This window comes from Labrus mixtus, chromosome 17, assembly GCF_963584025.1.
Source record: "Labrus mixtus chromosome 17, fLabMix1.1, whole genome shotgun sequence".
Taxonomy (NCBI): domain Eukaryota; kingdom Metazoa; phylum Chordata; class Actinopteri; order Labriformes; family Labridae; genus Labrus; species Labrus mixtus.
The window spans coordinates 2573107-2601100 of NC_083628.1; the positions used below are offsets into that span (position 1 = coordinate 2573107).

Consider the following 27994-nt stretch of genomic DNA (forward strand, 5'->3'; position numbering starts at 1 on the left):
TCCCTCACTCCAAAGACATGCTCGTTAGGTTAATTAGCGACTCTAAATTTCCCCCTGCTTAGCGAGTTAGCATGTAGCGATTGCTTGTCTCTGTGTGTCTGGAATTCAAGGCGGATATTTCTCGACGTTAAAATTGCAGAAGAAGAATCTGAGGGATTGCAGCGTCTAAAAGAGCGTTATTACAGCAAGGCTTCCTAGCTGAAGAGTCTGGGTGCTAAACTGGCCTAGCCGCAGTCCCAACAGAGTATATTTAACCCTCCAACAACCCTTTTAATGGTTACTATTATTAACTTCAACCCTCACCATACATAGCAAATATCCATTGTGTTTCAATCATCCAATCCACTAAAAGACACCAAACAAGAGTCAACAGCAGAATACGCTTTTTGGCATTGGCAGCGAAGATTTGGCAAGTTTTTCATGCCACATACTCAGCTCTGCTGCTCATCCCACAAATGCATGTTCCATACAAATGTGGCACCTTTTTAAAAGGGAAATAAACAGGGATTCCAATTGTATAAGATTGATTGACAAGAAGCATTGTTACAGCAAATAAATAATCTACCAAACACAAATCCTTACATTTTGTGTAATGTTTATAATAAACACCTCAGGCCCTGTTTCTCTGCAATATCACAGACGTAAACAAAGACATACTAGCAGGCTTTTGTTTTGGAAACTATGTTGGTAAAACAGTAAAAACTAAAATTCCAGTCCCTCACTATCATGGATCCATGAAAAAATTAATAAAAAATGTATTTCTTACCACAATGGCAGTGTATTCAAAAAATGTTGTTTCAATGGGAGTCAATGGCACAAAAAAATGACGAAGGACTAAAGGTGTGATTCTTTTTTTTAACAGTGTATTAAAGAGTTGAGGAATAAATGTTCATGACATTTTAAAATTCACCCCAAAATTCACACCAATTTATGCAAAATATGCATCAACACAGCCAAAATGATCCACAAAAAAAAATGCACTAGGACTACAGGAGGGTTAAAAAACTGATGCAATAGAGTGATAAACATGACCCTGTCCAAAATGTTTAAAATGGTCACAAAATTTTAAAAATCTTAATTTTCTGTGTTTTTTTTCTACATTTTCCACAACGTCCCGACTTCTTAGGAAGTGTGGTAGTTCATTAAAACACCAATCACAAAAGATGAGTTAACACACCTGTGTTTTTTTAGAAAAGTATTCATAACAGATTTGGGAACAAACACTCGGGTCTGGATCATGTGCCTCTTGTGAGAACAATCCAGGAAACGTTTCTGGGAAATGCTCGAGGTCAAAGCGACAACACCAAACATGGTGTCGGGCGTCTTCCCCCCTTTTTAATGATTAATCCCCCTCGTTGTTGAGTCAGCACTGAGACTGGAAGCGCTCTCTGACCTGCATCTGTTGTTGACGCTGCGCTCCACTTCCTCGTCCGTGGACTTCTCCTAACGGTTCTTTCCAAAGGCGGGGGATTCCTCTCTCAGGCTCATATATCTGCTTACACATCGACATGGCAGCGTTTTCGCAACAAAAAAGGACGATGCTAACTCAGCTAACTGGTTTATAGAAATATGAACGGAGGCTCTGCTTAGCTGTTTTCTCTTGTCTGTATGGCGTCCCTGTTTACGCCTATGTCTCTGGCTTGGTTTTCCAAGGGGAAGGGGAAGGACCGGGAGGCCAAGGACAGGCCGCTGAACGGACATCGCTTCAACACGGGAGCCTGTTTAGGCCCGACTGTGTGCGTGGTGTGTGACAAACCGGCTTCTGGAAAGGACCTGCTGCATTGCTCCAGTGAGTAGGAAGTGTAATTTTTATTTTTTTGTACATTTTTGTGCATAAAATTCACTCACATGAACATAAATATTCTCCCAGGTTGCACTGCGATCGTCCATAAAGGCTGTAAGGACTCGCTCCCCCCGTGTTTGAAGGTGAGTCTCTCCTCTTTAAAGGAAAGTTTAAAGTGCTCATCTCTGTCTTTTGTTTACACGCTGCTGAAACCTGAGCCTCTCTCATTTGTATTACTTAGAAACTTCAGGAGAAGTATGCGGTTGCCGTGGTGAAGAACAGGACAGCATCTCTCCCACAGAGTGAGTTTTTAAAAACACAGACCTTTCTGTTGTCAAGCTCTCTTAACTGTTTTGGTCGGATAATTTATTAATCAAGGCCCGTGCACTGAAAACCTTCTACACAGGGACCCGATTATCTACAGGAAGTGATTTATTCTTCCTTCCTGTTCCCAATGAATTTCACTCTGTGAGGCGCTAAAGGAGCTCAGAAAATCAGAAATCTCTGCACACACATCAGAAGTTTTGAATTCTAGGATCTTACAAACGATGTGGCCTTCAAAGCTCCCTGTGCAGGAACACAGCCCCTGAAGTGTTTGTTTCCTTGTTGAATGAGATTTGGTCTGTAGGAATATTGATCATGTCATGCTTTTAAACGTGTACTCCTCCTCGTAGGCTCTCCATTACATCAAGCTCAAACGTGTTTACAGACCTAGCAGCGTCTAGAGTTTTTAATTCCACTTAAAGACCTTTGAATGGACGTGCGCATGGCCTTGCGGTTATGTCCTGTGTCACGTGCAGAAGGCTGTAAGTCTGTCTTCTGGTCCGTCCTCTGCCCTTTACTGCATGTCGGCCCCCCGCTCTCTCCTCCCAACATTTCCTGTCTCTACTCAGCCGTCCTCTCCAATAAGTCAGAATCAGAATCAGAATCTGGGTTTATTGCCAAGTACATTTACACATAAAGGAATTTGACTTGGTGTATTGGTGCTAAACATTTAACAAGGTAATAAAGCAGAACTAGCAACAACTTAAATAATACAGTAGAAGAAGATATTACAATATATAAAATAGAGTTTTAAAATGTAAAATGAGTGCAATGTAGGAGCTGTGCAGTGGAAAAAATCTTAATTTCCTGTCTCTAATCAGCCGTCCTCTCCAATAAAGCCAACAAAAAGTGCCAAAAATTCTGAAGAATTAAGACTTTGCATTGTCCCGTATTTCAACATTTCTCCATAAAAACAGAATTTTGCAGGTCATGTTGCATGCCTTTGCAGACAGTCAAGTGTTCTGATCAAATGCATCATATTTCTGTAAAGCGTCCTGTCAGAAATTCAGTGTTTTTGTAACAGAAGTTCAGCCGGGGGGGGGGAATCGAGCTTCTCACTCATTGTAGACAGTCATGACTCAGAGAGACATTTCATTTCATTTTTATTTGTTCAGTACATGTCGAAACACACAACAGGAAAAAAAAAAACGGTTCACACTTTATCCCATGTAACGGAAAAGGAGCAGGGAGAAGAATCAATCTTGTTTTGCCTGCCCCCCCCCCCCCCCCCTTACTCAAAAAGAAAACAATAAATGTCTGGATGGTTCTGTCCAAATTACAATCAATGAATGAATGAAAACCAACATAAAACAAATCTGACAATTCAGTCTTCACTTCCTCAGAAATAAGACGGAAAACACACAAAACACACTAAAACTGCCAATTTCATACAGTCTGATAACTTTGTTCTTGTACATTTTCTTAAACTGAAATATCTGAACACAACCCTTCAAATCATCATTTAAAGAATTCTACAATTTAATTCCAATTACAGAAATAAACACTTTCCTTGATGCTTAAAATTAAATGTTCTTCTATGCTCTTCATCTTCTGAGCTAAAAACAAACATCTTTTGTAAACTTTCTGGTAATACTGAACAGAACTGTCTGTAACTCAGCTCAATCTTTCACACAGGATATATTTCATCTCTGCTGTATTGACGTGTAACATGTCACGCATTCTTCCTTTTTTAAAGCGTTCTCTTTTCCTTCCTCAGATTTCACGGTGAGAGAGAGTCCTCCTCCTCAGCTGGTGATCCCCTCCTCCCCCTCTCTACCTGTCATGACCCCGAAGGAGAGGAAGGAAGCTGCGGCCCAGCCGTGCACCCTCTCGGGGAGTTTCCCAAACAGCGACAGGTCGGCAAAACTTTTAGAAATTACGCTTTCGTTTTATTGGGAATGTCGGTTGAAAGTTTTGGTGGAATTATGTTTTTGTGTTTTTTTTCCTCAGTCGGCTCAGCGAGAGTTCAGAGACAGAATCTGACACCTCGAGGGGCTTCAGCCGATCAGAGGAGCTCCTGCCGACTCCAGCCTCCTCCACCGACTCCTCAATGGGAGAAGGTATTTTTATATATCCATGATGTGATCAAGTTCAACAGAAAAATCCAACATTTCTGATTTTAGTAAAGAACATCCACGATTACATCATTCAATTATTCAGAAAAAAAATGGTTTAACATGTCTCACATTTGGGGGTGGGGGGGGGTCGTTGAGGAAGGAGAGAGAAACGGGGGGGGGGTGTCAGCTGTCTTTCTTCTTACCTCGGTCTCCATGGAAACCAAACAGACACTTACACAGAGCATTGCTTTAAGGGGAGGAAATCGGTTTGCATCTTTTAAAACTGAATGTACGTCCTGAGGAAAAGGTCACCGGGGTTAAACAAGCTTTAAAAAGCAGATTATCATACAGTAAGAGAAACTGAAAAAAACTAAAGACGGATCAGCTGACTCTGAATCAAAGTCCAGGAAGATATAAACCAGGAAGTGGAAAAGGTAGAAAAAAGAAAGCAGCTGTACTGACAGTAAGGTCACTTTTTGTAAACGGACTTCAGGTGTGATGAAGCACAGACTCAGAGACTTCCGGGAGGAGACAAAGACAAAATGAAGATTTGCAAAATGCATGTGAGGATTTTTCAGAAGAGATGGGTATCGTTTGGATTTTAATGATACAGATATCGATAATAAATCACTTTATTTTAAGATGATATTCCATTTTCAAGACACTCCACAGACGGACCCTGAGCAGTTAGAGGGGGGGCGGGGGGGGGGGGGGGGGGACATAGGTCAGTGAGCAGTTTACTCAGGAAGTGAACTCTGGGAGCTGGTTTCCTTGAATGTTTTTAAAGGTGGTCTTAATGATCTGGAGGCAGAAATATCTGACTGTAGATGTTCTTAACTAACTCGTTTTGCCCTTTTTTTAATCGCTTTGTTGCTGATGACTTATGATGACAGATTCTGATGAATGGTTCTTTTTGTGATTCCTGTATTTATGTTCAAACCCTGTCATTGTGCTGCTGCCTGTCTCGGCCAGGACGCTTCTTGTAAAAAGAGATTTTTAATCTCAATTAGACTTTTTCATGGTTAAATAAAAATAAATAAAAAAACTTCTACTAGACTCATTTCCAGACTTGGTCCACACCTGGACTTGAACCGGCGACCCGTCTTTTCCCAACACAAAGCCCCACAGAGTACAGACTGAGCTACTGCCGCCCCATAATTAACCAGAATTGAGACTCATTTCTCTCCATGCATCCCCCCCCCCACAAGTTTAAAAACTAAGGTCAGAGTAAAGATTCCCAGATATGACTCATAGATGGTTCTATTTCAATCCAAAATGTTTTACTTTGTCTCTCTTTGTATTTATGTTTTTTGCTGCTGACTGTCTTGGCCAGGTCTCCCTTTAAAAAGAGGTTTTTAATCTCAATGGGACCAACCTGGTTAAATAAAGGTTAAAAGAATAAAATAAAAAAAAAAGATGTTTCTGTCTCCTCTCCACAGACTGTGTCGACACGTTCGTCCACAGCGACATGTCCGGGGACGCCGCGGATTACGAAGCCGAGTCGTGGAGTCTGACGGTTGAGCACAAGTTCTGCAAGAAGCAGGACAAGCGAGCCGTCAAGAGGCAGGACGTTATCTACGGTGAGCAGATGTGAAAGACGACCGCAGGAATGTGTCACACATCTGTAATTCACTCGTTAGTGTCGGACATTTCTGTCATGTTTGAATTTGGTTGTTTTTTTTTGGTACATTGTTTATGTCTGCTCAGTGCTGCTCCACGTCTGTCCTGCATGATATACATTTTTTATAATAACCAAACGCTGCTTTATGTGTATCCTGCATGGTTTATGTATTTTCTCCTGTGGCTGCTTAATTACTGTCATGTTATTTCTATTTTCTACTATTAGAGATGTTTGAATTTGTTTTTTTTAGAGAGCCTTTTATAAAATCTGGCGCAGGGACAACAGATGAAAATGAGCTGTTTGGCTAACTCTGGCATATTTACTGAAATCTTTATTAATATGAAATGTCCCTTCAAAAAAAAAAAAAAAAGAATTTGTAATCCTCTCAGTTCTCGGTGGCGTTGTAATCCAGATTTTTTTTATCGCTTGTTAAACCTTCTCAGAGTTGATGCAGACGGAGCTCCACCACCTGCAGACGCTCCACATCATGGCCGAGGTGTTCCGCCGCGGCATGAGGGAGGAGGTGCAGCTGGACACGGAGGCGGTGGAGCGCGTCTTCCCCTGCCTGGATCAGCTGCTGCTCTTCCATCACGCCTTCTTCGCCGCCATGAAGGAGCGGCGGCGACACAGCTCGGCGGACCCGCAGGGACACGGGAGGAACTACCTCATCCGGAGGATAGGAGACGTCCTCCTCCAACAGGTTGAGAGATCTCACACAGATGTGACGTAGAGGAAAGTTTACGACGGGCTCACACGTTTTTGAACGTTTTTTTGTTTTCTGCAGTTTTCAGATGAGAACAGCGAGAAGATGAAGCAGGTGTACGGAGACTTCTGCAGCCGTCACAACGAGGCGGTCAGCTTTTTCAAAGAGCTCCAGCAGCACAACAAGAGATTTCAGAACTTCATTAAGGTAAGATAAAAAAAAATCACCCCAAACCCTGATTCACTTTTTTTTTTTTTTTTTTTTTTAAATCTATTTTCTAAAATCTATATTGTGGTATCTATCTATTTTTTGTACATTTTAAATTTTTCTTTTTTTATTTAAACTGTGTACTGTGTTCACTTTTTGTTTGCAATCTTTGCTCTTTGCTGCTGTAACACCATAAATATCTGCGATCACCTTGATTTATGAATCTGTCTTTTTTTTAAACACTCGTACTCCTCTGGACGATGCAGCATTAATTCTTTATTTCACTTTGCAGCAACAAGGTAATAATTCTCTGGTCAGACGCAGAGAGATCCCAGAATGCATCCTGCTGGTCACCCAAAGGATCACAAAGTACCCGGTGCTGCTGGAGAGGATCCTCCAGTACACTCAAGGTCAGTCACACACCGCCCTCTGCTGGCCACACGGCCACAGTGCACGATGTCAAAACCTGAACATGAAAAACATTCAAATCTTCTCCTTTTCCTGATCGCTCAGAGGAGACGGAGGAGCGCGCCGACATCTCCAAAGCGCTCGCCCAGATCCGGGGGGTGATCACGGCCGTGGACCTGAGCGTCAGCGAGTACGAGCGGCGCCAGAGGCTGCAGGAGGTGTGGGGCCGCATGGAGAACCGCAGCGCCGCCAAGCTGAAGAGCGGCCACACGTTCCGCAAGCAGGACATGATGAGGCCGGGCCAGACGCTCAAACACCAGGGCCCGCTGCTGTGGAAGACCGCCACGGGGCGACTCAAAGGTGACGCAGAGACACACAGACTTTTGGTTTCAAAATGTTTTTCTTACATCTCATCAATCAGCTCAGAAAACAGCGAGACAGCGTGCAGGAGCGTTTGTCATTGTCTCTTAAGTTTTACCCTCCTCAGACGCTCCTGTCGCACATTTAGGTGTGCAGAGATTTATTTATTTTTCTGTGCCTCTGACTCATTAAAGAGGTTTTAAAATTCTGTTGTCATGACAACCAAATCCATTTGCATGAACTATTTGTCTGTGTGTTTCTGCTTTTCCTCCCTTCCTTTAATTAATTTTATTGCTTTTAACCTTTTTATCTTTCTCTTCTTTAAATGTTTTAGCCTTTAAATGTATCCCTTCCTTTTATTAATTTTACTGCTCTTAGTCTTTTTTTTAATTCCCGACTCCTTTTATCGTTTTAACTCTTCAGCTCTCTGTTGCTTTATTCATTTAACCAATGTCCCTGTTCATCCCTTCTTTTTATCTTCTGTGCCTGTGATGTGATGTCGTCCCCACTCTCCCTCAATTTTAATTTTGTTCTCCTGGTTGATTTTAAACTAGTTTTTCCTTCATTGTACTGAACTGCCTCTCCATACCTGCCTGTTGGATCTATATTATTCCTGTTATTTGCATTTAAATACAATTTTGCTCTGTTCTGTATTTGCTTTGTCTGTCACAGCACTTCGTAAACATTTGTTTTTAAAGGTGCTATATAAATGAAGCTATTATTATTATCATTATTATTCTTCACCAGACGTCCTGGCGCTGCTTCTCACTGACGCACTCATCTTCCTGCAAGAAAAAGACCAGAAGTTCACATTTGCTGCGGTGGTATGTAAACATTCATCACTAAAAACAGACAAATAAATTGAAGTAGACACGAACTACTTTATCTCCTGTTCTGTTTTAATCTTTGTTTTTCTTTTTCTTGTTTGATTGTCCTTCAGGATCAGAAGCCGCCGGTCATCGCTCTGCAGAAGTTAATCGTGCGAGAAGTGGCCAATGAGGAGCGAGGGATGTTTCTGATCAGCGCGTCGGCGGCCGGGCCGGAAATGTACGAAGTCCACACGTCGTCCAAAGAGGAGAGGAACACCTGGATGAGGCTCATCAGAGAGGCTGTGGAGAGGTCGGGATACCTACTTAATATTAAGATTTTACTTTTTTTTACAAAGCAAATAACCTTCAGCTTTCTCCGCTCAGCTGTCCGGAGGAGGAGGAGGAATACACGAGCGAGTCTGAGGAGGAGAAGCGAGCTGCTGAGGCCCGCAATCAGAAGATCCAGAAGTTCCAAGGTGCTTAAAAAAAACCTTGGAGATTGTTCATTTGTTTAAAAAAAAAAAAAAAAAAAAAGAAGTTCTCCTGGGTGAGTTTACAGAATCTAATGTGTGACTTCATGTGTCAGAGAGTCTGCTGATCCAGGACCAGAAGATCTGCTCCAGCCTGGAGGAGAAGCTGCAGGTGTACGCCGCGCTCTCCGCTCTGAGCGGGAGGACGGACTACGCCTCGCTGGTCGAGCCGCGTCTGCTCGTCCAGCCGCAGGCGGAGGAGACGCCTCAGGCCGCCGTGTTGCTGGCTGCGGCGCTGCAAGAGGGTGAGAGACGACGTGCAGAGGAGGGAACGGACAGACACATCCAGGATGAGTTCAGACGATACGGAACAGGAAGAGAAAAAGATGTTAAACTTTTGCAAGTTTGAATGTTTTAGCCGATGTTGAGACGTTATTTAAGAGTTTATAAATGTGTCATATTTGTCAATGTTTACCTTTCCTGAAAATAGACAGGAAACCAAGGAACTTGTCTTTATAAGCAAGGTGAAAATGACTTTATGAAATTGGCAAGTTGTATAAGAATAACAGATAGATAGATACTTTATTGATCCTGAGGGAAATTCAAAGCATCCAGTAGCAGGTTACAAAGACATGACATGAAACATTTGTTACAAATTAACCACAAAACCGACGTCCCCCCCTCCCCCCATACATATATATTAACCTGAAAAAAAGATTTAAAGAATCCCCCTAGATGAATCAAACTTAAACTGTGCAATTAAAAATAGACTCATACAAGAAATGTACATAACCCGTGCAGGGATAAAAAATATATGTGACATTTAAACAAGAACCTAAAAACAGAAAATCTGTAATTAGACCTGAATATAAAAAATAAAAACATGATAATATGATTAAAAAAAAAGAAGGTTTTTTTTTTTACATGTTTCGGCGTCGAGCCTTGTTCATTGTTCTCTCAAAGTTCTCAAGTCACAGCACACGATGTTATGATTAATGATGATAATGATCGGTGGTCGAGCTGCACACTTTGCTCACACTTTGTGTTTTTTTTGTTTCCTCAGCTGAGAACTTAAAAGCCGCTCTGTCGTCGTCAAAGGCCTCCTCCTCCTCTTCATCGGACTCCGACACGGACTCTCTGATCCCCGCTGGCCCCGACACCCCCGTGCAGCCCTGCTCGGACTCTGAGACCTCACCGGAAAACCCCGAGACCAGTGAGGGGATCTGGACTGCTGCTGCACCTCAGTCCCCGACTCTCTTTGAAAAAACAGACGAGAACGACTTCAACACAAAGGTAAAGGAAGTCTCTGCTGCATAACATCCAGCTCATAAAGCGTCTCATATAAGTGGAGATTAGGAGCTGAACAGGTGTTGAAAATGGATGTGATGTTTTGCTCTTATGACTGTAGATGTGATGGTGCAGTTACAGCATTAAAGCCTCTTACAGGCCGCAGCTCATCGTCGTCTCTGCTTTTCCATTTCTTGCTCAGACGTGCGGCCTCAAGATTGCCAACAGTTGTTTCAATAATTCAGCGGCACCATCTATTGGAATTACATTTCAGCCTTAATGTGATGAATCATTGATAAGCTCATAATAAAAGGAAGAAGTCCATTTAGGTCCCGAGGGTGCTGCAACATTAAAAATTGATATGGAGACTTGATTCCAATTACAGCGTGTTGCTGCCGTCTGCAGCTTTTTTCTGACCTGTGAGGTAAAGGAGTCCGATTAGAGAGAGAATCATTTGATCGGACGCTCCAGTGTGGGATCATTTAGAAACATAAACGGGGTTGTAATACAGCATGCAGGCCTCAAGGGGGCGACAGTGCAGCATGAAAGCAACTTTAGCTTTTGTACCTCCAAAGAAAGTGACAGCTTGAGAGGAGAGAAGCATTCACCTTCTCTGTGAGAGGATTGTTAAGTGTGATTATTTCATAAAACATTTGTAAACAAACAAACACATCATGAATCTTTTATCTGCACGCTGAGAGTCTTTTTTTTTCCTTCCACAGGTCGCTCAAAGTGTCCAGAGCCTGATGCAGCTACTCTACAGTCTGCAGGTGAGTGCATCAACTGAATCTACTGCTGCCTTTAATCATCCACTCAGGTGTTTTTTATCAGGAAGCAAAAAGCACATTTAATTTAAAAAAACACATTCTTTACCCGCGTTGAAGAACTCCCACGCTCTGTGCTCATCTTCTAAATGTCAACAGCCTTCAGGAAGACATTTCTGCCGGCTGTGTCCGAGCACAACTGACTGTACTTGAAGTTATATTCTTGAGATTTGATAGGGGAGGGGTCAAAATAGCATGAACTGCACAATTGTGAAAATCATTTGGATGGTGAATAATTTGCTGCTTTTCATTTGCTTCATTATTGTTGAAAGTTTTGTTGCTTTGTTTTTCATGTTTTGCATTAAATGCTCTGATGGATCTTCTATGTAACTTTGAGTTTTAGGTTTTATCAGGGCTGGGCGTTAAGGACCAAAACTCATATATAACTCAAAAATAAGTTTTTTGCCGATACATATCGATATGTCTTTTATCAACAGTCAGTTGCAAAAGTTCAACATGTTCATGAAGATAAAACTACCTGTTAGTGAAGTTAATTCATTTTCTGCATAACAAAATAAACACAGTTTTCATGTTTTGTTCAGGTTTTTTTAAATTTTCGGTTCAGAGAGGGAGAGAGGAGGGTGAAGAGGGACAGACTGTGAGATGAGATAACGTTATTTTAATGCAACTGGACTATATCGATATATCTTAAAAACTCCAAATATCTCCCAGCCCTAGGTTTTATTATTCTTTTTGTATCTTCTTAGAAATACCTCTGACATTTTTATTGATGACTGGTTCTCTTTTAAGCTTCACATTCAGCAACTTGTAAAGAAGTTAAAGTTGCAGCTTTGGTTTTTATTTCAGAGGTGACTCCTTGCTGCTGCAGAACTTAACCTGCTTCCCTCATACTTGTGTGATTTAAAAAATGTTGGACGCTTCAGTCTTTGCTCTGTGTTACCGTCTCCAAAGCGCATCATGACATGAGGAATAGAGGATTTGAGGGAGAGCTGGTATCTGCTGCAGGAGGATTCTTTGTCTCGGGGAGCTGGTCTCCTTTAATCTCATTAAGACTTAAAGGTGTTAGAGTGAAGATGCATCAGGTTCTAGATGCTTTGACTGATGACTTGTTGCTGCGACACAGGACTCGTTTGACCTGTAACGAGCTGCTGCCTCTCTTGACCAGAGAGAGATTTATGAAGCCAATGAGGCTTTTCTCTGCTTCAATAAATGTTAAACTTTAACAACAACTATTCCATCGTTTCGGTTTTAAATCTTACTCGATGTTAGGAAGGAGGCATGCGGGGACAATATTCAATCCCGTCTGTGTGTGTGTGTGAGTAGAAAATGCAGATTTTTGTGTTTTAAATGTTTAAATGTCGGGATTAAAGCGGTGAAAAAGAAAAGTGTGAGAACATGAACATGTGATGTTAACGTCAAACTCTGTCAGGATGAAGGCTTTAGCGTGCTGCACGCTGCAGCTTTAACACGCACACACACACACACACACACACACACACACACACACACACAGCTCTCAGCTGTTTGAAGCCAGAGGTAACGAGAATCCTACTGATCTTTTTTCTGTGCATTTGTTTTCACACAAACACACACACACACATTTCTTTGGTATAAAATGTAAATGTGTGCACAGAGAACACGTGTGTGTGTGTGTGTGTGTGTGTGTGTGTGTGTATTTGCATGTGGGGCATCTATGTGCACAGTCTTGTTGGGCTGTGTTTGTGTTTTTTGATCTGAATGATATTTTCATATTCAAAGTTTTTCATCTCATTGAGCAACTGGAGCAGAACGCCGGCGTTTCAGTAAAGAGATGCCGGTGCTCTGACCCGTGAAGGGACATGAATCAGGTCACCCTGTGCAGACGGATCACAACTTATTTTGCCATTCAAATCTCCTTCCCTTCTCTCTCTGATGGACAGGTGCACATGTGGTTTTAATGTTGGTTAACTCTTTGCATTTTATCTGAGCTCTTTCCCTTTTCTGTTCCAGGCCGCTGTGACCGTCCAGGACAGCTCCTACGAGGTCAACAGGCTCCTCCTCCGAGAGTCCGGCCGCCCTTCCCCCCGCGCCCAGCAGCGCTCGCACCTCCCCAGCGTCCGCGTCAACTCCCTCCAGGAGCAGGAGAAGCAGCGCAACCTGGAGAAGCGGAAGGAGGAGGTGGCGTCGGCCCGCCGGCTCCAGGGGCGGCTGCGCCAGGAGAAGGAGCGCTGGGAGAGGGAGTGCCAGGCGAGGGAGAGCCAGCAGGGGGAGCAGGAGGGTCGGCTGGAGGAGCGGGAGAGGCAGTGCCACCTGGAGGCGGAGAGGCTGAGGCGGGAGAGGGACGAGTTCGAGGAGCAGCTGGAGGAGTACCAGCAGAGTTTGGAGCGGCTCCGGGAGGGCCAGAGGAGCGTGGAGAGGGAGCGCGAGCGCCTGGAGAGCCAGGAGAACCTGCTGCAGACGTGGAGGCACAGCCGGCAGAGCAGCCTGCCCGCCGTCATCCCTCACATGGTCATCCCTCTGGACGGGACGCAGGTACAGTTTGATCCTCGTGTTTGGACTACAAAAGAGCATCTGGGACCTGTAGTTCAAATGAGTTGAGCTTTGAACAACAGATTGGAGGAAATTTTGATAACAATTATTCAAAACATTCAGACTAGATAGCAAAACTTAATAAATGATCCTCTCTAATGAAGCCATTTAGTCACAGACTGCAGACATGATGGTAACCGACCGTTGAATACACAAACACGTACTCCACATAAATCAAACTTTATTTGTAGAGCACTTTTCATACAACAAATGTGTCCCAAAGTGCTTTACATCAATATAAATCAAACAGCAACAACAAGGTAAAAATAACTAGATAAGAACAGGTACTGAGGAAATGTTATCATTTATTCTAAATAAGGAAACACAGGAGGTTCAAAATGTAATAAAACTAGATGAATTGAGATTCGGTTAAAAGCTCCACTAAAAAGGTCGGTCTTGAGTTTGTTGGATTAAATCAGTTATGGTTCGAAGGAGCCAAGCAAAACGCGAAGAACGCCCCGTGGTGTTTTTATGGGGTTTGCTCGAACATGCAAACATTTGTCAAAGATCGGGCTGAAGACGCAAGCAGAGTCATATTTGCACATGATCCTGTAATATTTCTATCCTCAGTTTGTAAACAAACACACGTTGTCTAAGGGGGGGGGGAGTTAACAGCACTGTGTGTGTTTTACGACAGTGCAGTTGCACGCTTAGACCTTCAGGAGGCGCCAATGTGCCACAAAACCAAATTCCTACATATTGTTTTTTAAGGACGCCAAACACTGCACTATATCGTTTTAAGGGCATTTCACGTTCTTCAGTTAAAGGCAGGGTTGGTCATTTCCTCCAGATCCACTTCTTTAAGATTCTGGTTGAATTTGTCTTTTAAGGTCCTGACAGAAATTAATAACTCAGGTTCTCTGAAAAAAGGAACAAAGAAAATCCATCATCTGTATCAGTTTGTAATCCTGTAAAAACTTCCACCAATGTCTGCCACGAGGTACCAATCTGATGAACCAATCACACGCCTCCCTGTCTCCCTGCTCGCTCTCTACCGCTTGCATGCATGAGCCGAGGTCTGCTTCTGGACCAATGGCTCGCTTGTGCATGTAAGTGAGGGGGCGTGGCTTTTGAGGGAGCACAGTGGGGAGGGGCTGGGTGCAGACGGAGCACTGAGGGAATGCTACTTTCAAAATCATGCTAGTTTTTTAGAAAATGATCAAGCCTGCCTTTAATCGGATATCATGATGTAGCATCTTGTGATTGTCTTGACGTCTATCGATAATCGCAGGATCATTGTATGATGGTATTATTGTTATCATAGGCCATGTTTTGTGACAATGTAATGTACTGTATCCAATCGTATACGCTCGTGTTGCTACAGTAGCTCCTGTTCTGATTGGCCGACGCTGTCACACATTTCCCCTGACTACAGCTCTTGACCCTGACACCAGATATGCCATGTTTATGGAGTATTTCTCAGCTAAAGACGTTAATGAGGAGCCCCCCCCCCCCCCCAATCCAGCCATCAGCCCTGAGTTACGTCGGTTCACTCATTTACTCGGGGGCGGCTCAATCCCCCCCTCTTGATGTACGACCTGCGATAATGAGAGCACTTTCGGCATCATTTGTCTTAGCGCTGCAGCGAGGCCCCGCTCCCCAATAAACATCGTAATGATTGATGATAATTAAACCGTTGCAAATAAAAAATCTCCGACAAAAATAATTAAAACCAGGGGGCTCGCGGCCCCCCGGGGTAAACCCGATCAATCGGGCTTAAATTATCGACACTTTGTTCTTTGAAAAGCACTACAGTGAAATGCCCCCCCCCCAAGCTGGTGAGGCGGGGAGTGAGAAGGCTCATTGTGCCTCGCATGCGCTGGAAGCTAACGCAGCGGCACATACGTCTGTGTGAGCAACGGTTCAGCAGGTGTGACCGTTTTCAGGAGACGCACACACGCACACACACACACACACACACACACACACACACACACACACTCTGGAACGGACGGACAAATGAGCAGACTCGAGTTACGATATTCCCCCTCTCTCTCTCTCTCTCATTAATTTACACACACCACTCTGGGCTCCTGCAGGCCCCCCCCCCCCACCCCACTCCCCCCCTCAGACTTTATTTATTTCCATTCATCTATTCGAGTCGCTGTGGAAGCTGCATTGACAATCGGCGCTCTTAACAAAGGCGTGCAGAGGCAGTGGAGGTCCTAATGTTCCCCTGCTAATGTTTTAGCCAGAGGCGACAGTTCACGGGGTCAGAGACAGATCGGATAACGCGCACACACTCACACACACACACTCACACGCTCACACACACACACACACACACACACACACACACACACACACACACACACACACACACAATGGCTCTCAGGTTGTTTCTAATTAGCTGTGCAGCCTGCTCTCAGCGGAGGAAGGGCCGTGCTGGTGTGAGGTCGGGACATCTGAGGAGTATGAGGAGAGGACGGGGGGGGGGGGGGGGCTGAGGCAACAACACCTTTCACAGTATATTAAAGGGTCAATTCACCCAAAGGACCCGACATCTTTTCCACTTATCTGAAATGATGTCAGGGTCATAATCTCGTCTGACGGTTTAACCTCCAAAGCAGAACGAGCGACATTTAACTGCGGTGCTCAAAGTCAAAATGTTTGATGCCACAGGTTTTAAAAACAAGACAATCTCTTTGTTTTTAATGATGGACAGAAACAAAAAGTACTAAAGATTTAAAAAAACAATACAGATCTTCAGTCGCATTTTGAATCTGATGCTGCCCCGAGAGAGAGAGAGAGAGAGAGAGAGCGAGCGAGATCAGCTGTGATGTTTAAATTCACGCCGGCGGTTCATCAGCAGCAGGTTGAGAACATCGTCCAAAGTGCACAAACACATTTTCCACGCTCTGGTACACGAACGTTGACAATCTTATTTGTGCAATTTAGTCAGCGTGCAGGACTTTGTCTGAAGTTATGTAAATGAAAAACATTTTGACGTCATTTCCTGCATCCTGACGCTTTTTGACACTTTTTTCTTCCTATAGCACGAGACACATTTTATAATTCTATCCAGCTGAAAGTAGCTGCCCCCCCCCGTCAGGTCACATGTCAAATATTAAAAAGCTAGAATGGGTTAGGGTTAATGTGGTCAATGATTAAATCAGAGGATCTCTTTAAGCTTGCAAGTTAGTGGAGAGAACAACTGCAGTCAAAACATTTTGTCCAATAATTCATCATCCACTTCTGAGTACTGCTCGATAAAAACCAGAGGATCTGAGGCCTCTGTCTCAATTCTGTTTTATGCTATAAGACAGTAAATGATAAAAGGACTTTGGTGCTTTTCTAGTCTTCTGATACCTGTCGGCAGCAGCCGTCTCGCCGCTGTATTTATATTTTTTCGCCTTTATCATCTTTCTCCATAGAGCCTGTTAGTTCCGAGCAATATGGCGGACGTTAAGTTTTCGATTCTGGGAGTGAGTTCCCACCCACTGATCTGTGATTGGTCTGTAGCTTCAGTGGTCGAAAATATGAGGAACTAGCGTTGTAGTTTCACCCCGCTAACCGCAACAGCTGCCAGTGACGCAAAAATCGTCATTTTTGCGTCACTGGAAGCTCCTTTACAGACTCAGAAATACAAAGATTTCACATCTCAGGGGAACATGAGGGCGGGATGCACAACCATTCAAAAACACTACCAGGTTTCTAATGATACAAAGATTAATGGAAATGGGTGAAGTATCCCTTTAAATGCTTTCAGGCACAGCGGATGGCGGGACAGATGTGACTCTATATTCAGATGAATGAGGTCTGACCCTCGTGCCCCCTCAGAGCCTCGTCTGCACATCTCTTCACCGTGTCCTTGATTTCAGCTCTCTTGTTGACTGTGACTTTTCTCTCTCTCTCCTCGTCCTCAGGACTCGACCACGAGTCAGTCCAGAGACCACGCGGGCAACGGCTCCGTGTTCGTGAACGAGGCCGCCTTCGCCAGCGGCAGCGTCAACAACCGCCACGTCAAGCACAAGAGGAACGACCCCAGCACTCACAACTGTCTCAACACTCTGCTGGCCAGGTCCAGACAGCCCCCCGCCATAAACAAGACCCCCGGTAACCAGCACCCCGACTCCCAGGGGTGGGTGATGGATAAAGGGTACCTGTACGGCTCGGCGGGACGGCTCGGGCTGCAGCACACGCAGACGGGTAAGAATGACCTCTGACCTCTCACGGCTATGGAGATTGTGTTTGTGTGTGTTTCCTGAACTCCTCTTATCCGGTGCACACGGTCCTGCAGAAACCTTTAATGTAAAAAACAGTACAAAAGATGTCAATCATGGCATTTTGCAACTTCCTGTAGCGTCAAATCCATGCGTTATCTATACCGCTTTTCCCGTTGGGGGTTGCCGGGGGGCTGGAGCCAATCCCAGCTGTGATTGGGCGAGAGGCGGGGTACTGACATATAGAGACAGGCAACCAGCCACTCTCACATTCACACCTACGGGCAATTTTAGGGTCACCAATGAACCTAACGAGCACGTCTTTGGACTGTGGGAGGAAGCCGCAGAGAACCGGGGAGAACATGCAAACTCCACACAGAGAGGCTCCTGTCCGACGGGGATTCGAACCGGGTACCTCCTTGCTAACAGCGCTAACCACTGAACCACCGTGCAGCCCTCTGACTAATTCAAAAGAAACTTCTCAGGAAAAAAAAGATGACTTGAGCCCAAATCAGCGCGATAATAAATAATAACTTTAACGACAAAAACTGAGTTTGAGAAAAATGTATTTTAATTTATTTTTTTAAGTTAGCCCAAATGCTCCGTCTGTTTACGTGAAGGAGGCGGGGCTTATGACCTATGCTGCAGCCTGTCAGTAGGGGAGCTTCACATCTTTTGGCTTCACTTTTTGGCGGAGCGGCCATGTCCTCCATCTTTATTATTCAGGGAATGATGCAAACTAAAAGCCATTTAATACCATCTGAATGGAGAAGTCGAGATGGTAAACCTTGCTGATGAATGCATCAATTAACTTAATTATCAGATTTGATAAGCGGTTTATGTTTGAACATCCTGAATGTGAGCGCTAATGGGTCGGATGTTTCACAGCTTAAGCACCACTCATATCAGACTGTAGAGCTCTGTTATCGTTCTGTCTCTGCTGCTCAGCATAAATGAGAAATGTGCTAACCTGTGAGAATGTAAACAAACCCTGTACCTGCACCGGTTTCACCCACACACACACACACACACACACACACACACACACACACACACACACACTGCTCTCAAGGCTGCTGAGGCCTCGTCTGTCCTGCCTCTCTGTTAATCAGTGTCTCTTGACAATGAAATCCCCCCCCCACCCTCCACCTCCACCTGCACCCCCCAGCAGCCGCGCCGTGGGCCCTCCGCTGCCACAGGAAAAAAAAAATCAATGGTTCCCCTATCCATCGACTGGCAGCGCAGACAACAGCAAGTGAATCACAGTTCACAGGCGATGGCTGACTGATTGGGACATCGATCCAGAAAAATCTTTATAAAACTCATTACAGCATGACTTGTCATCACATCAGGGCGAAAGGTGGTGGAGAGAGAGGGGGGGGGGGGGGAGGGGGGAGGACGCAGACATGAATTAATCTGTGTTTCACTTGCAGAGCTGTCACATATATTCCCACGTTCAGCTAATTTCATTCATGCAGGAAGGAGGGGAAATCACAGGTTCACATTCTTACCGTCAGACGAAACAAACGGAGTCATTGTTACCTGACGACGACTTTCCTGGTTTTTGTTTTCCAACACGATCTCTTCCTCATTGATCAGCTTATTAACCTTTCCTCGTTATTGAGCGCGCGCACGAGCCCCCCCCCCCCCCCCCGCCGCCGGAGCCCCGGTCGCTTGTTTAACAAGCCTGAGGTGAATACTCAACATCGCAGGGCTGACAGCTACCCACAATGCACTCCTCTGTGAATTCCCACGAGGGGCCTGTGGTGATTCTGAATATTTTTTCTTTTTTTTTCTTCCCTCTGGATTTGAATGGACAGTTTGTTTTTTTTTTTTTTTGGAACGGGTTTGTTTGAGGTATTAAACCGTCAGCACAATCCTGTTTCAGGAGCCATGCAGACACAAGAAACACAAAGTTTAGTCTTAAAACAAGTCCTGGAAAATAACACATCTCTGTATTTCAACCTCAGACGTCCCTTTTCTTTGGGACTGTGTGTTCTCACACATGCAGCGCACCGTATTAGATCAGCTGTTTGGTTAGCAGTAATGAGAAGAGAAAAGATACACAAGAAAATTCATATCATAAGAATAATCATGGGAGACGAGGATTTGATTTCAAACCACAGACGGATATCTTCCTCATTAAGAGTGTCTGACATGGGGCGCTGGTGGCTCAGTGGTTGGTGCGCGCACCCCAGGTGTGGAGGCTGTGGTCTTCCGGGCGGGCGGCCCCGGGTTCGAGTCCCACCTGTGGCTCCTTTTTCAGCATGTCATTCCCTGATTTCCAACTATTCGCTGTCCTATCTCTCCATCAAAGGCACAAAAAGCCCAAAAATAAATCTTTAAAAAAAAAAAATGAAAGGAAGAAAGTTGGATGTGTTATTCGTCTGCAAACACAGGTTTTGATTTCATGGATGTATTGAAATATGATTAAATGCACTGAATGAATCGATTAAAGAATCTCTGCAGGGTGCCTTTTAAAGCCTTCCATGACACAGCATCTTTCTTAAACACTGAGAGTGTCTGTCTTTTCACATGTGGGCAAACCTCCTGGGTGAGGTGCATAAGTGAGTGCAAAATGTTCACCCGGCTTTATCAGGACTTTTCCCTACTTTAACTGAAATGTTGCTTTACATGTTGGACCTCTCTAGTGTCTAATTAAATGTTTCTTGTCGTTTCTCTTGACTTCATCTGCAGAGATACAAACTTTAACTTCCATGTTGAAACTCAGTGTTGACTGTCATCTACGGGACGTATTACACAAACTTTCCTTCTAAGGAATCATTTCTCTGTTTTATGTGTCAAACACAGATTAATGACCTCCTTTGTATCATCGTACTGTATCTGCTTGGTATGTGGAAGAACCTGGTTTCTTCTTTTTCTCATGAAAAGGAAAAAAGAATCTCTTTTCAAATGTAAATTCTCCATTGTGCTTCCAGTCACATGAATCAAAACTAAGATCTGAGCATGTGAACATTTCCTCTCATGCATTCTCACACACACACACACACACACCCACACACACACACATTCATTAAAACAAACACACCCTTTTTTTTTTTTTCATTCAGTGGATTTCCATAATTTGTCCCTGCACAATGTAATCTCGGGGAACCAGTCGGGTGGAATTCTCCGAAATGACTTCTCATCTGATGAGTCGTATCAGGTTTTTTGTTGCTCACCTCCTCGTGCAGAGGATGAGAGCATCGTGAGAAAAGCTCGAGAAGAAAAGAGAGATGAAACTGGTGCCCTTGGAGGTATGCGCGTGGATTCACACCTTTGCAGACAAAGTGCGCTGCATGATGCACAAACCTGATCTGTGGCTTTCTAAACAAAGCATCGGGCTGCACTCTAATGACATGATTAAAGCCTCGGCACTGGCATCGCAACTAAAGAGTCATAGAATAAAAGAAAATGTTCTCTCGCCATCAGAGCGGAAAGGTTTGTCATCGATGACGCTTTAAACACAGAACAAACAAGAGACAAGAGACAAACAAAAACGAACACATAATAATACATTAGTTGATTATATTCATAGCACAAGGCACCTAGAGCCCTTAAATATCTCTGTTTAAGAAAGATGCTGTGTCATGGAAGGCTTTAAAAGGCACCCTGCAGAGATTCTTTAATCGATTAATTCAGTGCATTTCATCATATTCCAATACATGTGCATCCATGAAATCAAAACCTGTGTTTGTAGACAAATAACACATTCAATTTTATTTATTTATTTTCTTTGAAAGATTTATTTTTGGGCGTTTTGTGCCTTTAATTGAGACACAGTGGATAGAGTCAGAAATCAGAGAGGAAGAGAGAGAGTGAGAAATGACATGCGGGAAAGGAGCCACAAGCTGGATTCGAACCTGGGCCGCCCGCTTGGAAGACTACACAGCGCACGCACTAACCACTGCGCCACCAGTGCCCCTCGGCTGTCATGAGTCTGAGTGCTGAATCATCTGTGTGTTTATGCTGAAGTTGTGCAAAATTGCAAATATTTGACCTTCTCAAACACGTCTACGGACCGATGGGTTCATAACGTTTCCCAAAGCCCCTAATACTGTGGTTTGGTTTGGTTTGGTTAATTCTAGTGTCGACATCAAGAGCTGCGTCCAGATGAATCTCAGTTTGTCTTCCATTGTTTATAGATATTTGGTCTGAACAATGAAAACGAAACGATATCCATTTTTTTGTCGTCTAGTAGAACAAAACAAAACAGAATGGAGAATATTTTACTGTCTTGTTTTGCATGCAAAAGAAAAAAAATGTCTCTTTAACATGTGCAAATAAATGCCATTTAAAACCCCTCATGTATTACATTCAAACAAGGTGACAAAAACCATTTGTAAGCACTTAAAGGCACAGTATGTAGATTCCGCCACTAGGGGGCTCTTAATCAAAACAATAACAAAAGATGGCCTAGCCAGGCATGGGGTAATGAAAACCAGGTGTGACAAATGAGACAGGTGAAACTGATGAGGGCAAACACTCACACACAGGCAGGAAGTAAAAGCAGACATGAAACACCTGGGGGAAAGAACTACAAAATAAAACAGGAAGCACTGAACTCGGGGATATAACATCGATAAGAAATGATAAAACAGGAAGCAACAAAGAAACAAAACTAAACCAGAAAGTCATGACAGCATGCAGGTGTTGGGAAAGTTATTCTTTAAAACAAAGGACCAGTTAATGCCAAATCGTCAGCACTTCTGGACTCCTTACATTTTCATCTTGAGTCGACATTTCAGTCGTGTAGGTAAAAAAAAAAAGCTCCCATATTCAGTCTAACCATCCATGTGTAGGATAAAATGTGCTGCGTCTGCTGTCTGCGTCTTAATAAAGCTGAAGTCTTATTTCTTCATAGCTGAAGCTCTCAGACACGGATTGAGTGTCTGTATCAAATGGCTGCACACTGATGTCTCATCTATCAGAGGACAGGACCCTATATGTTACTAACAGAGCTACGCTAACACACTCTTATATAATTAATCAAACGCAGACACTTTTCCTAAGAGGGACACAATGAGGAGGCAATTTATAGTTCGCGCCATCTGTTACCATGACAGCACACCTGCCCTAATGCCAGACAGCAACCCAGTATGCACACAAATGTAAAGAAACCAAGAACACACACACACACACACACACACACATTCTCAGCCTCAGAAACCCCAAAAATAAAAATATTTTTCAAATGGATTATGAAGCTATTGACCCTTGAAGGAGAACTTGTGAATCTGGGGAGGTAATGTGTAGCTCCTGTTTGCAGACCCCTCATGTTTGAGCCCTTTTTTTTCTCTCCTTGAACGCCTCCGTCACCTAGTTTCCGGTCGTCTCCTCTCGTCGAGAGCGAGGAGGCAGGTGCCGTCCAATCTCGCTGACAAAAGATAATAATAAAAGTGACGTCTCTAAGTGGGAGGTGGGATGATGGATAGCCTGGAAATCGTTTAGGTTTCTTCATTCTCGGGGTGTAGGCGGGATGCGGCGGGGCTCGAGCTGCAGCAGCTGCGGTCGATCTGTATGCAGTTTTGTGATTTAGACGAGAGGGCGAAACAATTAGACTGAGCTCATTAAACAAGTGGCTACATGGCTCGTCCTGGTGATTATTTATCAGTGATTAGGAAAAGATGAAGTCTCTCTTTAGTCAGAATCTGGTCAATGTATTTCATAGACTATATACAGATAATGGACATAATCACTGAGACGTCAACCACTGCCTCTTGAAACCTCAAGTTCGGGGTCTTTGGGGTCATCTTGTTGCTTTCCTAGGATTCCCAGGATTTGGCAAACACCATGTTATCAAAGCTTAATGGTCTTTGAATAAGGCTTGTTCAATAGCTGGTCGTAGAAGGGAAACCATTTGATTTAGCGCTCCCCCTGCTGAGTGGTTGCGGTATGGCCGACCTCCACAATCTGCTGATTTATGTCCAAGTGTTCACTCATCTGAGAGCTTGAGTTTTAATAAGTTATCTGATGTGATGAAGAGCAGATGTGACGTCGTGATTGGCCGCTCCTCTTGCGCCGTGTGCACCGGATTTGCAGAGCAGATGAGGAGGTGGGAGAAGAAACGTAATGAACACTAAGTGAGCTATGCGAGCGTCTGAATTAGCTGATGTTAAAATTAGCAGGTGGCTAACGGCACCTAACTTGTCACTCGATGCAAACGCACTTCTAACTATGCTAACTTTAAGCTGTTGTGCTATTAAAATGGACATGTTTGACAAAAGTTGATCCCCTATAAAGTTGTCTAACGACGTTTTCACACCTATCCTGATTGGTTAAAAAGGGACTTAAAGGCAGGGTTGGTCATTTTCGAAAAACGAGCATGATTTTGAAAGTAGCATTCTGCTAGCTGTCTACACCCACCCCCCTCCCCTCTGTGCAGCAATCTGTGAAGTCGTCTGTACATTTAAAAATTGTGAAGTGTCTTTGGAGCAGCCACAGCCAGCCAGGAGTCGACTAGTCTTTGTTTCCTGTTGAGATATTTTTCCCGCAAGACATTCCAACCAATTAGAGAGCATTCAGACCAGAGCAAACGATCCATAGGTGTGAAAACGCCCTAAAATAGAGATATTACATAAACAAACCAAAGTTATTTCCACGCTTTCAACGTGTTCATTTCTGCTGTAAAGTTTGGCATTTTAATATGGGGCTTAATGGGGATTGACTCACTTCTGGAGCTGGCCTCTAGTGGCCACTCAAGGAACTGCAGTTTTTTTTTACACTTCCTCTATTGGCTCAGTTCTCCAGCCAGCTGCTTGTTGCTTTATCTTTTCACCAGGATCAGAAGCTGTGTTGCTTTTATAGCACGCAGAGAGAAAAAGTAATAGTGTGTTTCCTGTTCCCACTCAGATCTCCACAGTCACGGCTTCATCGGGGAGAGCTGGTCTTCCACAGCGAGCGGTGCCGACCCGTATCCGGCGCTGCCACATCCCGATGACCCTCATCTGGACCTCAGCGCCTTGGTTTCCTTGGAGACTGACAGCGGAGGGGAGGAGGGCAGTGAGGAGACCATTGTGTATCTCTGAGTGTTTCTAAAAATTTCAGACTCTGAATAAAAACAAAAAAAACAACCCCGGCTCTTGGACAAAGATAAAGACTTTCAGGCTGGCCTCAGAAAGCATTCCTCCTCCTCTCACAGTCAGGCTCTTTTTGTCTTTTTAAAAAAAAAATGTGTTGGTGGTCTTCTAGTTTGTTAAGTGTAAAGTTACTGGGGACACAGCGAGACAAGAGATGGAGAAATGGTGTTGTCTCAGTCTCACATATGTCATGCACCTTAGCTTGAGGCACCTCTGGGTGTCCAGTGTCTCTTTTTTTCTGCTTTTTTTTTGTCTGCTTGTGCGTGTGGTCTTTATTGACGAGGTCCCTATAGCTACACCTTCCCTCTTTTTCTCCCTCGCTATTTTTTACTGTCCCTCCCTCTCTGCCTTCTTCTTTTTTTTCCCCAGGTCCCTTGAGCGCTATATTTATTAAATCCACCACAAAGAAGAGAACATACTGTCAACACCTACGAAACATCAGGCTCGTCTCTCTTGCGGGCGGTTTGTCTGTTGTTGCCGTGCAGTAAACTCTCCCTCTCTCATTTATCAGTCGCACTCTGTTTTATGTACAAGCCGAGCGTAACGTGAAGCACAGGATATTAGGATTGAAAGATGAGGTGTGACAGCGTCAGTCACATGTTTTTCAGACAGGCTAACTATAGCTGTTATTTATTTATTTTCATCTGCAGCGTGTTTGTCTTGTGTAGAGAAAGGAGCACAGATCTGGTCTTAACAGAGATGCTGCAGCCGTTTTAATGTTCTTAATTATTACGCTCAAAACTTCATGAAAGAAAAGAAAGCTTGGTGCAGTTCAGGGAAGTGGAACCTAAATTATAATTGATGTGATCCCCTAAAAGTGTCCACACATTTCAGAAGCTACATTTCTATTTTCTTGCATTTGTCTTAGTTTCCAGCCACTCTGAAAGGAAAGCTAAAGGGATTAGCAACAAATGGGCTGCACTTAAATTTAATACAAACGAGTTTGGTCGCCAGCAATGAATCCCAAAGATTTACTTATCATGTACTAATTCATTTTTGAGCTAATATCTGAGATTTTCATGCAATTCCCTCCAAAGCACTTTGTGCTGAGCGCTAATTAGCAAAAATTAGCATGCTAACATCCAGTGGTGTCTCGGGTGTTAATAGCATTAGGTATTAGCATGATGACATTAGCATTTAGCTCAAAGTGCTACTATGTCTTATCCCCTTACAGAGACCTGCTAGCATAAATGTATTTTATGCTAGGCTATCTATCGATATAAACATTTTCTGTCTTCATGTAAAGCCTTAAACGGTGGAAGATTTTGCCTTAAAGGATATTCTTTACAACCCAAAACATTATGATAGTGTCACGCTAACGGCTAAACTCTTACAACTTGAATGTGAGTGTTGTCCCTGTGCAAATGCTTTTGAAACTATATGAGAGATATGACTGTTTCTTTCTGACTATAAAGCAGTGGCAGTGATTTGATGTAATTTTAGTAACTTGTAAATACTGAATGTTTATGCTTTATTTATTTATTCCACCATAAAAGAGGTTAAGTGTGTTATCGTGCTTTGTGAAGGGTTGTTTTGTACATAGAAGTGAACCTGTGTAAACAGATGAACAGGTGTTCTTGTGTGCTGTATTGATAAAACTTATTTTATTGAACTTGAAACAGAGCTTTGTGTTTATTTCAGTTACTAAACGTGTCTCGGTGAAGGTGTCGACACAATAAAAACGGCAAACTGGTTAGAAAAAAACCCCCCACAATGATCAGCTTGGGTGCAGATCTGACTTCAGTTTTATGGCCCTTGACTGAATGTGAAGCGTCTCAAACTGTGTGAACAGATGTTTGAGTGAACCGCCCGCTCAGTTGCCAAGCAGTGACAGGTGGTAGAACCAGGTGCATGAATGTCAATGATTCCTGTCTGAATGCATCTTCAAATTTCAATCACGGAAAACCACATCAGTGTCACGAGCTGAGCTGCAACAAACAGCATGTAAACTTATTCTATGGGTCGTTACATGTTTTAAATATGTAAACACAATTAAGACCTCTATGGATATAAAGACTCCCAGCAATCTCAAATCATCTTTCCTGTAGAGGCTGAAAATAAACACCTCAATCTGAGCCTCCTGGCTTCCTCTGACAGTAATTGTATAATGTCATAATGCTCCACCTGTTTCTCTGTCACTCGTTTTATTTGCCTTGGAAAGCCCAGGTCTGCTCTCTACCCCAATACACACATTATTAGTTCACTGAGGTGCTTGTTTCAAATGCCTACTCCATTCCTTGTCAGAAGCAGTCTTAAGTCTTTTTCCAGCTCATTCAATTTTGCTTTATTAAATATAATTTGAAGGGAAATGAAGTGTTATTCATGTTTTGATTACCACATATTCATTCATGTAAATTAACTTGATTAGACCTTAATCTTAAATAATCAATCCCTCCCAACTTCAATCTGATGAACGAGGTTCGAGTGAATGAGGGTAGAGGTGGATAAGCTGTTTTAATTAACTAGAAGAAGAAGGCATCATCTAGACACACTTCATTTGCATATCTCTATCTCCCACTAACCATTTACAGGGCTCTAAATGTGCGAACCCTTTTTGATGATGATTCTCAGAGGATTTAATATTCATATTGATATATAATTGCAGACGTGCTAAATAACTTACTTTGAATTAGCTCAGCATGACTTAAGTCTGTGAGCAGAAAAGGAAACTGCTTTGTGCGCATGAGTAAACAAAAGTACAGATATTCACAAGGCTTAGTTTTCGGTCTTCATCTTTTCATTCTCTACTTTTACTTCCTCAGGCTATAAAAAAAACTCTTATAAAAAACTGTTATAATTTAGCAGACAAGAATCCAAATAACACCTTCTTCATGGTGGGTAACTAGCGGCCCATGGTCCACATGCAGCCCCCCTCTACGCTTAACACGGCCTAAAAGACAATTTTAAATATCTATAAATTGTGAAGAAAACTCAGAAATATTTCCTTATGAATCTTTGATCACCTGATATGTTTAGTTCTTTGCAAGAATATTTGCAAAGGAATATCTGTTATTTTGATATTTGTTCGAAAGCCATTATTCCGACATAAATTTTGGCCAACAATGCAACCATTCTGCAACAGCTAAAAAAAATCAAATAGGGAAAATTTGCATGCGATGGCAATGAAGAACTGACTATGAATCAGTTCATTATCATTGAAAGCAAATCCTTTTCACAAAATGGGGGCTACGTTTAGAAATATTTGATCGAACAAAATAATGGAGTTCCTCAAGGCTCAATCTTTGGTCCTCTTCTGTTCGTTCTCTGAATGCTTACACTATTAAAGCCATACAAAACACAAAATATGTTAGTATAATTTTAAGGACAAGAATCCATGATGGTTCTATTTTTTGCTCAGAAGTTGAAGTTT

General features: G+C 43.2%; 1 protein-coding gene across 4 annotated transcripts in view; it reads left to right on the plus strand.

The window, feature by feature from the left end:
• The window catches only part of arhgef28a (Rho guanine nucleotide exchange factor (GEF) 28a), a 61485-nt gene extending 35242 nt beyond the window's left edge, over positions 1–26243 (plus strand). For all 4 annotated transcript variants that reach the window (XM_061061767.1, XM_061061768.1, XM_061061769.1 and 1 more), the window contains 19 exons: positions 1654–1789; positions 1871–1926; positions 2025–2085; positions 3825–3963; positions 4058–4167; positions 5604–5744; positions 6229–6485; positions 6570–6695; positions 6988–7105; positions 7209–7463; positions 8211–8287; positions 8404–8582; positions 8657–8748; positions 8859–9047; positions 9806–10035; positions 10752–10799; positions 12804–13325; positions 17249–17531; positions 24398–26243. In XM_061061767.1, coding sequence (XP_060917750.1) covers positions 1654–1789; positions 1871–1926; positions 2025–2085; positions 3825–3963; positions 4058–4167; positions 5604–5744; positions 6229–6485; positions 6570–6695; positions 6988–7105; positions 7209–7463; positions 8211–8287; positions 8404–8582; positions 8657–8748; positions 8859–9047; positions 9806–10035; positions 10752–10799; positions 12804–13325; positions 17249–17531; positions 24398–24573 — 3195 coding nt within the window. In that variant the 3' untranslated portion in view covers positions 24574–26243. The remainder of the gene's footprint in view (positions 1–1653; positions 1790–1870; positions 1927–2024; positions 2086–3824; positions 3964–4057; positions 4168–5603; positions 5745–6228; positions 6486–6569; positions 6696–6987; positions 7106–7208; positions 7464–8210; positions 8288–8403; positions 8583–8656; positions 8749–8858; positions 9048–9805; positions 10036–10751; positions 10800–12803; positions 13326–17248; positions 17532–24397) is intronic.
• Positions 26244–27994: the final 1751 nt, after the last annotated feature.